This window comes from Bombina bombina, chromosome 7 (assembly GCF_027579735.1).
Source record: "Bombina bombina isolate aBomBom1 chromosome 7, aBomBom1.pri, whole genome shotgun sequence".
NCBI classification, from domain to species: Eukaryota; Metazoa; Chordata; class Amphibia; order Anura; family Bombinatoridae; genus Bombina; species Bombina bombina.
Genome location: NC_069505.1, coordinates 476,132,212 through 476,148,324, shown reverse-complemented (window position 1 = coordinate 476,148,324; position 16,113 = coordinate 476,132,212). Strand labels below are relative to the sequence as shown.

The 16,113-nt window shown below is 42.6% G+C and overlaps 1 protein-coding gene across 1 annotated transcript in view; it reads right to left on the bottom strand.

Annotated features, from left to right (window-relative positions):
* LOC128636001 (gastrula zinc finger protein XlCGF26.1-like) overlaps nt 1–15,734 on the bottom strand; it is a 51,582-nt gene extending 35,848 nt beyond the window's left edge. The window contains exons 1-2 of the mRNA XM_053689075.1: nt 15,614–15,734; nt 6,597–6,680 (exon numbers count right to left, since the gene is read on the bottom strand). Coding sequence (XP_053545050.1) covers nt 6,597–6,680; nt 15,614–15,734 — 205 coding nt within the window. The remainder of the gene's footprint in view (nt 1–6,596; nt 6,681–15,613) is intronic.
* Between the last annotated feature and the right edge of the window lie 379 nt (nt 15,735–16,113).

Here is a 16,113-nt window from a genome sequence, read left to right as displayed (position 1 = left end):
CTGGGCAAATTACTCCCATTGTATAGAGGTCTTTTGCACAGCGTAAGAACGCCTCTCTTCTTGTCTGGTCTACAGACAAACGTGAAAGATGAAATCTCCTCCTTGGGAGAAAATCCTTGAATTCCAGCTGACACCCCTGGGTTACAATTTCCAAAGCCCAGGGATCCTGAACATCCCTTGCCCAAGCCTGAGCAAAGAGAGAAAGTCTGCGCCCTACTAAATCCGGTCCCGGATCGGGGGCTGCCCCTTCATGCTGTCTTGGTAGCAGCGGGCTTCTTGGATTGTTTACCTTTATTCCAGGCCTGGTTAGGTCTCCAGACAGACTTGGATTGAACAAAATTCCCTTCCTGTTTAGTGGAGGAAGAGGAAGCAGAGGGTACTCCTTTAAAATTTAGAAAGGAACGAAAATTATTTTGTTTACCCCTCATCTTGAGGGACTTGTCCTGGGGTAGGGCGTGACCCTTACCTCCAGTAATGTCAGAAATTATTTCCTTCAATTCAGGCCCGAATAGGGTTCTTACCCTTGAAAGGAATAGCTAAAAGTTTAGATTTAGATGACACATTAGCAGACCACGATTTCAGTCATAACGCTCTGCGCGCCAGAATGGCAAAGCCTATGTTTTTCGCCGCTAATTTTGCAATTTGAAAAGCAGCATCTGTGATAAATTAATTGGCTAGCTTAAAAGCCTTTATTCTGTCTAAAATGTCCTCTAAAGGCGTCTCTACCTTCAGGGACTCCTCCAGGGCGTCAAACCAGAAAACAGCTGCAGTAGTTACTGGAACAATGCAGGCTGTAGGTTGTAAGAGAAAACCCTGGTGAACAAATGAAGGCCCTCTAATTTTTTATCCATAGGGTCTTTAAAAGCACAACTGTCCTCAATAGGTATAGTTGTACGCTTAGCTAGGGTAGATATAGCTCCCTCCACCTTAGGGACTAATTGCCAAGAGTCCCGAATGGTGTCTGCTATAGGAAACATTTTCTTAAAGTTGGGAGGGGGAGAAAACGGTATACCTGGTCTATCCCATTCCTTCTTAACAATTTCCGAAATTCTCTTAGGAACCGGAAAAACATCCGTGTAAGTAGGCACTTCTAGATATTTGTCCATCTTACACAATTTTTCTGGGGGAATTGTGATAGGGTCACAATCATCCAGAGTCGCTAACACCTCCCTGAGCAACAGACGGAGGTGTTCAAGTTTAAATTTAAAGGACGTGACGTCCGAATCTGTCTAAGGCAATACATTTCCAGATTCGTTCAGTTTTAAGGTATAACGGTCCTGTATTAAAGTCGGATATTGCACCACAAGCAAGGGCAATTTTACCCTCTAAAGCAAGTAAATTAACATCAACAACGTTAACAAAAAACGTTAGCCAAACTCCTGCACCTCGCCACAGCTCTGCTGTGGCGCCTACCTGCCCCCAGGGATCTGAGAACAGCTGCAATAACACTCCGGTAAGCAATCCCTCAGTTTGGGCCCAACCGGAGCTGAAGTCTGCTGCCTTCTTTGAGAAAAGTAACTGCGCAACTGAGGCGCAAATTTAGGCCCCACCCATCATCTACAATGTCTCTCAGCCTCATACAACCGCATGTAAAGCAGTTTATAACTAGCCATGTGGATAAGCATCCATGAAATGAGTGAATCTAGCCATGTGGACCCCCAGTACAAAGTACAATCATCAGCCATATAACCCTTTTTTGTCAATAAAAAACCGTTAGGCTGCCCCAGTGTCTAACCATGCTGCCATATTTCTAATGCTGCATTCAGCCCTGATAACAAACGGTACACAGGATTTCAGTAATACCCCTTCTTTATATAGGATTACTGCTTACCCCTTTCCCTCTTTGGGTACTATGTCAGCCAGTTCTGATATATCACAGTCTCTTCAGAAATAAATGACTAAACATACCTCAATGCTGCTTGTAGCATGAAAAACGTTCCCCACACTGAAGATTTCTCTAGTACTCCTCAGCCACACTGTGGGAACCGACATGGATCTTAGTGACATCTGCTAAGATCATCAACCTCAGGGCAGAAATCTTCTTCCATATACTGCCTGAGGAAAAATAGTACTCACCGGTACCATTTAAAATAACAAACTTCTTGATTGAAGAAATAAAAACTATCATTTTAACACCTCTTTCACTTTACCCTTCCTATTACTAGCATAGGCAAAGAGAATGACTGGGGGTGGAGAGAAGGGAGGAGCTATATATACAGCTCTGCTGTGGTGCTCTTTGCCACTTCCTGTTAGCAGGAGGATAATATCCCACAAGTAAGGATGAATCCGTGGACTCGTCGTATCTAGTAGAAGAAAATAAAGTTAAAGGAACAGTTTCACATTGATTTTATACTCTTCCACTGGTATAACACGTCACCGGAAACCCATTAAGGGGGATCCAGTGTACAGTATACTGTCCCTAAAGGAACAGTGTACAGTATGTTTTTTCCTCCTAGACATTTTCCTTATTACTCCGTACACAGCGTATAAAATGTATGCTGCAGCTTTAGCCCATTGAAATGTGTACATTGCTTGTAAAAGTTCATTCCTTGTTATAATTTCCATCACATTATATGAGGTATATTGTTCTGATTTTACCCAGTTTAGGTTAAAACATGAGGAAGCGACACACAGAGGAGGAATCCTGAACTGCAGGCGACAACCTCTCTCCTCCACTTGGGAGTGAGGGAGGCATTTTTTTTATTTAACAAACTGTTCCCTTCTAATGCTTTGTGATTACAAGCAGTCTTTTCTCCATGGTCTGCTGTGGCGGTTGGGGGGGCCCAGTCAAAAGTTTAGTCAGGGGCCCCAACATTTCTAGTGGCGGCCCTGGGTGTGTATATATATAGTAATATCTATTTACAAATACATTGAATATGTTCTGTTATGTGCAGAACACTGGAATATGAAATATTTACAGTAAATACAAAGTCGGCATTTATTGATGTGCAGCGGAAAAGATTGCTACAGCGGATCATGTCCGTCCGCACATTGATAATTCGGCCCCAATGTCATAATAGAAGTAAATTAGGATGTTTGTTATATCTGAATAATGAAAGAAATGTTTTAGCTTTGTCAGTTTAAATATGAATATTGCATAAATATATGTTTTTAGATGTTTGCACATCCTATTTTTAAATTAAGGGGAAAACTCAGTAGTATCCCCCTGAGTAACAAATACAGGACAACATTGCCTATGGAAAGTGGAAGGCTGCAGCTGATTTGCATGCAAAATCCGAGGTACACAATTCTCCCATATCTGATTGACCGGGCACACTGGAACAGATTTGCAAAATAAAACATAAAAATGTAGAAATAAGATTTTCAGTAACTGACTCCTCTATAGTGTGAATACCGACATCAGTGGAGACAGATGCATCTTGTTCCATTTAAGTGTATATATATATATATATATATATACACACACACCTATTCATACATATATACACACACACATATATAAATATATATACACATATATATATATACATACATACATATACATACACAGACACACAACAGAAAACATGTAGATATCCCTCTATACTACTAAAGCCCAAATATGGGCAGTGTCGGTTGTTATACTGCCATTTATAACTTACTAAGTGCATCAATACTTTGGAACCTGTCATCCGGGTTTTGAAAGGAGGATATACCATTGCGCACATAAGTGCTAAAGTGCAAGGGTTAAAGGATCGCTCCATAGCAGACAGAGGAACCAATCAGTAAAGAGACTTGGGCAAGTCAGAAACTGACCAGGACCATCAGTGACGTCATCAGCGAGACTTGAGGTGAGATGTACGGGGAACGTCAGAGAAGGTAATACAGCTGATAACGGCCAAAGTGTCGATACTACACACACCCTACTGAGACATTGAGACTGTAAGAAAAGTGGAAAATAGAGCTGTGGTCAAACGACACCCGTTGCTATATAATAGCGTTTGGGACACTTCAACTCTATAAAGGTGTACTAGGAGTTGCTATTCCTTTTTTGAAGGTATTCACACACAGCTTCAAAATAGCTGCTTAGCTTGGCACGCTTGTATGAGCCTATGAAAGGATCCTTTTATTAAGATTATACATTTTAACATTTTATCTGATGTTGTTTTATATGTGATTATTATATGTGCAATTTTGATAAGATGATCAGTAACAGATTTCACACATTTCACTAACAATTAAACTTGTATTTGTTTTTGTTGAGACCCGTGTTTGGCCACATTTATAGATAGCCATAGAGATATATATATATATATATATATATATATATATATGTTTATTTTAAGATTTTCTCATTGAGGGATCACACTTTAAACTTTTCTAGAGCCCTCACAACCTTGCATTGTATGTTTGCCTCCTTCCTAGACAGAACAGTAGGTAGACTATTGTGAGTGGAAAGAAAGTGCCTACGATTTTTTAGCGCTACCCTATCCAAAGATTTTCTAGAAATAGCCCTCTATACTAGACCAACCCCTCAGGCATACTCTAGTATCCCTTAGTGTTTGTACACTACAGCCCCAATGCAGACTGAGTTGCTCCTGCTCCAAGGGACCCCATGGCAGCTCCTGTATGAGTACTCACCACCATAATATGATAGGAATACCGGTGTAGTAAGTGGGAAGCACTGGCCAAACATTACTGAGCTGCTTTTGTGGCCTGAAGTACCTCCGTAGTGGAAATAAAAGCCTGGGAAGCTAATGGTGCAGGCCTACCACCAGAGAAAAGCCAGTACCTCAGAGAAAGCAGTGCAATAATAAACTAAATGAAATTAAAAGTGTGCACTAAGTATTAAATACCCATTTCCCACATAAAACACTGCTTCCCTGCCCCTCCGGAGTGTCCTCTATTGAACCTGCACTGAGCAGTTAGCGGTTTACTTAAAGGGCACCTATTTCCTATAAAGTGCCTTAAATGGTTCTCCAGAGCTGCCAGAGGGTTGTGAAGGTCATCAGTCTTACCTGGTTGTGTCCCTAATCAGAATAGGACCTGAAAAATAAAAAAGTGTGTCATGAGGAGAGCAGGTTAAGTCCTCTGGCTATGCTGCACCTGTCTCAGAGTACCTATAAATAGCCTCTGGGCTGTGTGTGTGCTGTGGTAAGTCACTTACCTGAAGTAGCAGACTTCCACTGACTTACCTGGCATGTCTGACCCTTGTCAAGGCAGCTGCAGCAGTATCCAGTAGAGGGCCCATACAGTGCAGGTCTGAGTACCGCAGAGGTGTAAGAAATACCTGTGTCCCACAGGGGAAGAGAAAGGACATGTCCTTGTGATGCCTGAGGGGAGTTATGGCTGAAGCCCCATATGGAAATATTGTGCAGATAACAGGGTATTCCTATGTCCCTGTATAAAATTCAGCTGCTGTGAAGTTTCTCTTCTTTGTGAATGATAATTCCCAGGGATTATGGGTCTCACACTGGTCTGAGTTCCCAAATTTAAATCCATAAGCAAGTAGCTGGAACACCTCTATTCTCAACCATCTCCTACGAGGCCAAGAACAAAACTAGGAGAGCGATGGGTTTACGTTCTTGTATGGATTCTTGGCCTACTCCTAGTGGCGGGAATTATATCCCACATGTTATGGAGGACTATGGACTATCATAATTCTACAAAAGAAAGATAGATTACTTTACAACCCCAAAGATTGCCTGTTTCTAAGCCCCTGCAGGCTACCTCTTATCTCAGTGCTTTGAGTTAGCTTTTTAGAATGCCATATAGATAACATTGTGCTCACGCCTGTGGAGAATGATGTTTATGCCCGAACCAGCACTAATTGGCTAAAATGCAAATTTCTAAAAAGCACTGAGATAAGGGGCAGGATAAGTGGGCCGTCTGCAGAGGCTTAGATGCAGGTTATCATAGAGGTAAAAAGTGTAGTAATATAACAGTGTGGGTTATGCAAAACTGGGGAATGGGTAAGAAAGTTATTATCTGATATATATCTTTTTAAACTATAACAATTTTCAAGTAGACTGTCCCTTTAACCCCTTGAGTGCTAATGACGGCTCTGAGCCGTCAGAGAGTTTCCCACTCTGGTGCTAATGACGGCTCAGAGCTGTCAATAGCACTCTCCCAACTTGAGGGAGATCTGGTGGCTCCCACCCGCTCCTACCCCGGCGATCGGTACTGCATAATGACAGGCATCGCCGGGGCTTCCCGTTTTGCGTGGTGACGTCACGCGCAATAACGTGATAACGTCACCGCGCAACTTTATTTAACATTAACAATGTTAAATATAGGAGCAGGGGGCATGCTGCTTAGAAGCCTGTATCTCCGCCTGCATCTAAGCAGCTACAGACCCCCAAGATCCACCATTGGAAAGGTAATCACCTAACCTTTCCAACAGTGTTAGTCTTGGGGATCTGAAATAAATAAAAAAACCTTTAAAAAAACCTTAGCACCCAGGTGGGAAAGTGCTTAGCACTCAAAGGGTTAAGGTATGGCATCACGACTCTGCCCATCCTCCTTTAACTAAAATAATTCTGTTGGTTAGTACTATTATGGTAAGTCAAGATAAACGATTCACAGCAGATCAATATACTAAACAAGAAAACTGACTTTATCAACGATCATAAAACATTAAATATTTCATTACTCACCATTGGTAAATGGAAGACTGTTCATATACGGCTCCTCTCTGCACTCAAGCTTTTTAACAAGTAAAGGTTTCACATGAGTGTATCCTGTATAAACATAAGACACAAGTCATGTAAGAAAGAAACCACTTTACAGAGCCAAACATAAAGGGACAGTCCAATCTGGGCTGCATCTAGGCACTCTGTTGAAAAGCATTGACAGTGTGTTGAATTCAACTAGTGAGCCTTTTGTGATAGGACACCATATGTATCCTAGATCGTGATGTCATCAGTGGGTGGAGCTTGGCAGCCATTTCAAAGTGGCCAGAAACCATATTCATTTTAAAATAACTTTTTACTGTTCCTGCTGCATGATATAGAAAAGGTTTAAGAGGCTATTTGCAGCTTAATCTAAGGTAAGACTTTAAAGGGCCAGTAAACCCACAAAATAATGTTATATAATTCTGCACATCAGCTTAGCAACAGCTTTCTACCAGAAAGTATTTCAGAGAAAAATTCCTACGAAAAAGGAAATTTATGCTTACCTGAGAAATATATTTCTTTTTCGATATGACGAGTCCACAGATTTCATCCTTACTTGTGGGATATCGCCTCCTGGTCAGCAGGAGGAGGCAAAGAGCACCAGAGCAGAGCTGTATATATAGCTCCTCCCTTCCCTCGACCAAAGTTAGGAAGAGAAAGGAAAAGCCAAGGTGCAAAGGTGTCCGAAGTTTAACAAAAATATAATAACCTGTCTCAAAAGAACAGGGCAGGACATGGACTCGTATCGAAAAAGAAATACATTTATCAGGTAAGCATAAATTTCCTTTTCTTTTTCAAGATACGACGTGTCCACGGATTTCATCCTTACTTGTGGGATACAATACCAAAGCTATAGTACACGAATGAAAAGGGAGGGACAAGACAGGGAACCTAAACGGAAGGCACCACTGCTTGAAGAACTTTCCTCCCAAAAACAGCCACAGAAGAGGCAAAGGTATCAAATTTGGAAAATTTGGAAAAAGTGTGAAGAGACGACCAAGTAGCTGCCTTGCAAAACTGTTCAACAGATGCATCATTTTTGAATGCCCATGAGGAAGCCACAGCCCTAGTGGAATAACCCGTAATTCGTTCAGGAGGCTGCTGTCCAGCAGTCTCATATGCAAAGTGGATGATACTCTTCAGCCAAAAAGAAAGAGGTAGCCGTAGCTTTGTGACCCCTACGTTTCCCAGAAAAAAAACAACGAACAATGAAGATGATTGACGAAATTTCTTAGTCACCTGCAAATAGAATTTCAAGGCCCGGACCACGACCAAATTATGTAACAGGCGCTCCTTCTTAGAAGAAGGATTAGGACACAAGGAAGGAACAACAATCTCCTGATTAATATTTTTATTTGAAACAACCTTAGGAAGAAAACCAGATTTGGTTTGTAACACCACCTTATCCGAATGGAAAATAAGAAAGGAGAATCAAATTGTAATGCCGAAAGCTCAGATACTATGCGAGCAGAAGAAATAGCAACCAAAAATAAAACTTTCCAAGATAATAACTTAATATCTAAGGAATGCATAGGTTCAAACGGAAACCCTTGAAGAACTTTAAGAACTAAATTCAAACTCCAAGGAGGAGCAATTGGTTGAAATACAGGCCTGATTCTAGTCAGAGCCTGACAAAAAGATTGAACATCTGGAACATCTGGCAGACGCTTGTGTAACAAAATAGATAAAGCAGAAATCTGTCCTTTTAAGGAACTAGCTGACAACCCTTTCTCCAATCCGTCTTGGAGAAAAGACAAAATCCTAGGAATCCTAACCCTACTCCATGAGTAGCCCTTGGATTCACATCAATAAAGATATTTACGCCATATCTTATGGTAAATTTTTCTAGTAACAGGCTTACGTGCCTGAATCAAGGTATCAATGACCGCCTCAGAAAACCCACGCTTAGACAAAATTAAGCGTTTAATCTCCACGCAGTCAGCTGTAGAAAAACAAGATTCAGATGATGGAAGGGCCCCTGAATGAGAAGGTCTTTGCTCAACGGGAGCTTCCACGGTGGCCGAGATGACATGTCCACCAGATCGGCATACCAAATCCTGCTAGGCCAAGCAGGGGAAATGAGGATAACTGATGCCCTCTCCTGTTTCACTCGAGCAATCACCCAGGGAAGGAGAGCAAATGGAGGGAATACATAAGCTAGGCTGAAAGACCAAGGCATCTATCAGCTCGGCCTGAGGATCCCTGGACCTGGACCCGTATCTTGGAAGCTTGGCATTCTGACGAGATGCCATGAGATCCAAATCCGGCCTGCCCCATCTCAGAATCAAGCTGGAGAACACTTCCGGATGGAGTTCCCATTCTCCCGGATGAAACGTCTGTCTGCTCAGAAAATCTGCTTCCCAGTTTTCCACCCCTGGGATGTAAATTGCCGACAGATGGCAAGAGTGAGACTCTGCCCACTGTATTATTTTGGCTACTTCTGTCATCGCCAAGGAACTCCTGGTTCCTTTCTGATGATTGACATAAGCAACCGTCGTTATGTTGTCCGACTGGAACCTGATGAATTGGGCCGAAGCCAACTGAGGCCAAGCCTGAAGCGCATTGAAAATAGCTCTCAACTCTAGTATATTGATTGGAAGGAGAGACTCCGCCTGAGTCCATACACCCTGAGCCCTCAGGGATTTCCAGACTGCACCCCAGCCTAGTAGGCGTACGTCTGTTGTCACTATCACCCACGAGGGTTTGCGGAAGCATTTCCCCTGGGATAGATGATCCAGCGACAACCACCATAGAAGAGAGTCCCTCGTCTCCTGATCTAGATGATTTTGAGGAGACAAATATGCATAATCTCCACTTCACTGCCTGAGCATGCTCAGTTGCAGAGGCCTGAGGTGAAATCGAGCAAACGGAATGATGTTCATTGCCGCCACCATCAATCCAATTACCTCCATGCACTGAGCCACTGACGGCCGAGGATTGGAGTGAAGGGCTCGACATGTATTCATGATCTTTAACCTCCTGACCTCTGTCAGAAACATTTTCATGGATAGAGAGTCGATTAGAAGTCCCAAGAAGGGTACCCTTGTTTGTGGAATTAGCTAACTCTTTCCCAGATTTATCTTCCACCCGTGAGTCCTCAGGAAGGAGAGAACAAGGTCGGTATGAGACTTTGCTAGCTGATAAGATGATGCCTGGATCAGAATATCGTCCAAATACGGCGCCACCGCAATGCCCCAAGGTCTTAGAACTGCCAGCAGAGACCCCAGGACCTTTGTGAAAATTCTGGGTGCTGTGTCCAGACCGAAAGGAAGAGCCACGAACTGAAAATGTTTGTCCAGAAAGGCAAACCTCAGGAACTTGTGTTGATCTCTGGATAGGAACATGAAGATATGCATCCTTTAGATCCACGGTAGTCATAAATTGACCCTCCTGGAAGAATGGCACGAATAGTTTCCATCTTGAAGGATGGAACTCTGAGAAACTTGTTCAGACTTTTGAAATCTAAAATAGGTCGGAACATTCCCTCCTTTTTGGGAACTACAAACAGATTTTAATAAAACCCCTGTCCCTGTATAGGAACGGGACATATTACTCCCATGGAAGAGAGGTCTCCTACACAGCGTAAGAACGCCTCTCTTTTTATCTGGTCTGCAGATAATCGAGAAAGAAGAAACCTTCCTCTGGGGAAAGAATTTTTGAACTCTAACCAATACCCCTGAGACACAATGTCTAGTGTCCAGGGATCCTGAACATCTCTTATCCAAGCCTGGACAAAGAGAGAAAGTCTGCCCCCTACCAGATCCAGTCCCGGATCGGGGGTCGACCCTTCATGCTGACTTGGTAGCAGCAGCAGGCTTCTTGGATTGTTTACCCTTGTTCCAAGACTGGTTGGGTCTCCAAGTGGACTTGGTTTGTGAATAATTCCCTTCCTGGAAGAGGAAGAGGGGACTCCCTTGAAATTTCGAAAGGAACGAAAAATACTCTGTCTCTGTTTAGACTTTTTATCGTGAGGGAGATGACCCTTGCCTCCCGGTATGTCGGAAATAATTTCCATGAAGTCAGGTCCGAACAGGGTCTTCCCCTTATTAGGAATAGCCAAAAGCTTAGACTTGAATGACACATCCGCAGACCAAGACTTTAACCATAAAGCCCGAAGTGCTAAGATGGCAAAGCCCGAACTCTTAGCCGCCAATTTAGTAATCTGCAAAGAAGCATCCGTAATAAACAAATTAGCTAACTTAAGAGCTTTAATACGATCCTGTATCTCTTTGAAAAGAGTCTCTGTCTTAAGAGACTCTTCAAGAGCATCAAACCAATAAGCGGCCGCACTGGTCACTGTAACAATGCAGGCCGCTGGCTGCAAAAGGAATCCCTAGTGAACGTAGATCTTCTTAAGGAGACCCTCCAACTTCTTATCCATAGGGTCCTTAAAGGCACAACTATCCTGATAGAAATAGTAGTCCGTTTGGCCAGGGTAGAAATGGCTCCCTCTACTTTAGGGACTATCTGCCAAGAATCCCTAATAGCGTCGGCTATAGGATACATCATTTTAAACACAGGCGAAGGAGAGAAGGGAATGTCTGGTCTTTCCAATTCCTTCACAATAATCTCTGAAGTCCTCTTAGGAACTGGAAAGACATCTGAGTAAGAAGGAACTTCCAAGTATCTGTCTAACTTACTCAATTTCTCTGGCGGAACCACTATTGAGTCACAGTCATCCAGAGTAACCAACACCTCCCTCAGTAATAAACGGAGGTGTTCAAGCTTAAATCTGAAGGAAACCACATCAGGATCAGTCAAGGGCAAAGCACTCCCTGATTCAGAGAGTTCACCCTCAGAGAGCACCTCTGTACTCTCCAACTCAGAACCCCGGGAAGGTACATCCGCAATCGCCACCACAGTATCAGGGGCAGAATGGACTACATAGTTGTCCCTTCTTGTACGCTGGCCGTGCGATATTGGAAGACTGGATAACGCATCAGAAAGTGTAGAGGACATCACTGCAGCAATGTCTTTTAATGTAAACGCTGCAGACACTGGGGAAATACATGACCCTGCTTGCGCGGGCGTAAAGGGCTGTGACGCTTGGGGAGAAAGCTGCGACATACCTTGCATCTCATCTGTAGACTCTTGAGAAGTACCTGCCTCTATAATGTAAGGCCCTCTCACAACATGAGGGACAAAAAGGAACTGGAGGTTCCACAGTGGCATCCAAACACATAGAGCATGTTACAGCCTGGATATCATCTGAATCCATGTTAACAGAAAACAGGAAAAATGATCGGTCTTGACTCTGTTAAACAATTCAAAAAGTAATGTGCCAACATATATAAAAAATAATAATGTAGCTAAAGGCTTGTCAGTATAAAGCGATTCTGACAAGACACTATCTCTTTAAGAAATAAAATGACAAACAATTTTTCTGATGCACTGAAATTCGCTAACTGAACTGCAGAAAAAAAATTGACCAACAGCACCTCGCCTCAACAGCTCTGCTGAGGCGCCTACCTGCCCCCACGGTCCTCCGACCACTCCTAGGCACAATCCGGAGCTTAGCCTAAGACCGCTTGCTTTAATATGCAAACCATGCGGCCGAGGCGTCACTCGCGATGCTTCACGAACAGCCGGTGACTTCCGGAAGAGGAGAGCACATTGCTGCAAACTAGCAAAGCGCGCCAAGTAAAACTCCGCCCATCGTGGGCGTTGCCTCTCACACTCCACCAAAAAAATCCAAACCATCAGAAAAAAGTGAACAACACAGCCGCAAACCGGAGTCCATTAACCAGACTCCGGCAACATATTCCCAGCGTCTGCTAAAATCACACTTTGCAGGAAACCAATAAAAACGTATAGATAAACATTAACAGTGTCTCTAGCGCAGTAATAATGTCCAGCACCATCTGATAACACACATTAACAGTGTCTCTATATATCCGTGTCGGTTTACATAGATCCCATGAGAACCCACACACTCTGTAAATAGGGGAGCCCTTTCCAGGAGCCCATAGTTCCCAAGAGATAAGAAGTGTACAGCCAATTCTGAGATATGCCAAATGCCTCAGAAATGAAAAGACTGCACTTACCTCTATGCTGAGCGACAGCATGACAAGTCTCACAGTATCAAGAGGTCTTCTTCCTCACGCAGCTCTGTGAACACAGAAGGGCCTTAGTTAATATCTGCTAAGACCATCAACAGCAGGGCAGCACAAGTATGGGAGGCACAGTGAGCGTAATCACACCAGTTCCCATTGCTTTAAAGCCACCTGTAGCTCTACTCTAGAGGCTGACAAGGAATACGGCTACACCCTATAGTAAAATAGCACTCACTGGTACCATTTTAAAAATAATAAACTCTTGATTGACGAATCTAAACTAACACCTCACTTTACCTCTTCCTATCACTAACACAGGCAAAAAGAATGACTGGGTTGGGAGGGAAGGGAGGAGCTATATATACAGCTCTGCTGTGGTGCTCTTTGCCTCCTCCTGCTGACTAGGAGGCGATATCCCACAAGTAAGGATGAAATCCGTGGACTCGTCGTATCTTGAAAAAGAAATTACTTTTACAGTACGCTGCTCATGGCTCTACTGAGCGGGTCTGTTTGTTTTCCCTAAGCGCATCGGGCACGCTGTCTATTCACAGCCGGCCTGATCGCGCCATTAAACTCAATGTAGTTCGCTCCAAAACTTGTAATTAACCATATAATTTGCACATGCTTAGAATATTCTCTATATGGCAATTCTCCAATAAGGAGAATTCTTTTACAGCTTCTGTCACATATAACATATTCCCTGGTGTATAGAGCTACAAGGGGATATCTATGGCTACTTACATTGATATGAGAATCTGTAGTGGAAATAAGGGTCATTTGCCCCTATGAATGGTAACAGTAACCAGAAACTGAGCCCACTAGCGCCGCTGCTTCCCACACCCAGAATTATAATGAAGAGCCCATGACTCTGGGCACTCACTGTGTGTTATGGCATCAGACATGTATGGCAGGATCACTGTGTGTTATTGTATCAGACACATGTATGGCAGGATCACTGTGTGTTATGGTATCAGATACATGTATGGCAGGATCACTGTGTGTTATGTATCAGACACATGTATGGCAGGATCACTGTGTGTTATTGTATCAGACACATGTATGGCAGGATCACTGTGTGTTATGGTATCAGACACATGTATGGCAGGATCACTGTGTGTTATGGTATCAGACACATGTATGGCAGGATCACTGTGTGTTATGGTATCAGACACATGTATGGCAGGATCACTGTGTGTTATGGTATCAGACACATGTATGGCAGGATCACTGTGTGTTATGGTATCAGACACATGTATGGCAGGATCACTGTTTGTTATGGCATCAGACACATGTATGACAGGATCACTGTGTGTTATGTATCAGACACATGTATGGCAGGATCACTGTGTGTTATGGTATCAGACACATGTATGGCAGGATCACTGTGTATTATGGTATCAGACACATGTATGGCAGGATCACTGTGTGTTATGGCATCAGACACATGTATGGCAGGATCACTGTGTGTTATGGTATCAGACACATGTATGGCAGGATCACTGTGTGTTATGGCATCAGACACATGTATGACAGGATCACTGTGTGTTATGGTATCAGACACATGTATGACAGGATCACTGTGTGTTATGGTATCAGACACATGTATGACAGGATCACTGTGTGTTATGGTATCAGACACATGTATGGCAGGATCACTGTGTGTTATGGCATCAGACACATGTATGACAGGATCACTGTGTGTTATGGTATCAGACACATGTATGGCAGGATCACTGTGTGTTATGGTATCAGACACATGTATGGCAGGATCACTGTGTGTTATGGTATCAGACACATGTATGGCAGGATCACTGTGTGTTATGGCATCAGACACATGTATGACAGGATCACTGTGTGTTATGGTATCAGACACATGTATGACAGGATCACTGTGTGTTATGGTATCAGACACATGTATGGCAGGATCACTGTGTGTTATGTATCAGACACATGTATGGCAGGATCACTGTGTGTTATGGTATCAGACACATGTATGGCACGATCACTGTGTGTTATGGTATCAGGCACATGTATGGCAGGATCACTGTGTGTTATGGTATCAGACACATGTATGGCAGGATCACTGTGTGTTATGGTATCAGACACATGTATGACAGGATAACTGTGTGTTATGGTATCAGACACATGTATGACAGGATAACTGTGTGTTATGGTATCAGACACATGTATGACAGGATTACTGTGTGTCAGGGTTACTCACCCTTCCTTGTTTCACTTCCCTGTTTCTGGCTTCTTTTGTAGTGTTTCTGAAACTGTGAATTCCTCTCACACACCCTCTTATGGGCAAACTTGTGAGCATCATCACTCTGCAACTACTGGCAACTTCCTGTCGCTCAGTGATGATGTAATGCCTGTTTACTATATAAATATCACCCAAGTTTACTCTGTCTCTGCCCTTGCGTGAATTCAGACCTACCAAGTGCATACCTGTATTTTGTTTCTTTTCTCTTTGTATGACCCTGGCTTTTGCTGACTGATTTCCTGGTTCCTGACTCCAGCTATTGTTCCTGCTCTCTGTGTTCTATGACGTGGCCCAGCTGACTACCGGCTTTGGCATCTGACCTCTGGCTTTGTACCGCCTACATCCTGGATTTCCCTATTGTTGTTTATTATTTTGTATATTGTTATTTTCAATAATCTCTTTTTTAGAACCTGCACTTTCCATTTCCATCCGGTTTCTTAGTTCCCTGCCACTATGGGCCAGTAGTACAGTGTGTGATGTATAACTGGTGGTGGCCAACCAGATAGCAGTGCAAGGGTAGGGTACACCCGGGGTGTATATATTATTAATGATTTTATTAAGTAAAAAATGTCTCTAATAACCAACACCCAGATTTAATACCAGTTTAACACAAGCTAAAATTATACGTCCTTTATATGCGTTTTCCTCTATGTCTCATTCCCTGTAGTTGTATGAATAATTACCTAGAGACCTCAGGATCTGGTAATTCTCTATCATCACATCCTTATAAAGTTTTTTTTGTTCTTCAGTTAAACAAACCCACTCTTCCTCAGAGAAATAAACTGCAACTTCATCAAACTCCATTTGTTCCTTAAAAAGAGGAAAAAAACAAAGCAAATTTGTTAAAAAAAAAAAAAGTAAATGGCCCTGTCTGAATAATGAATGTTTACTGTCCCTTTAACAATACACTATATATCTTTAATTTGCAATGTTTCATAATATTTAGCAGCAAAATATGCAACTACACAACACTGGAAATTATACACACACACATATGTAGATGCAGGGAGAATTATTAAAGAAGCCAGATGGAGGCAGTGTAATATTTTTTAATATATCATTTTCTACTATCCAAAGTACAAATTAATTGCATAATTTAACAAAATGTATTTAATGCTAATTTGTCCAGTAAAAAAAAAATGGAACATTTTTAATATTAGCTAGTTTTAGCTAAATAATTGCT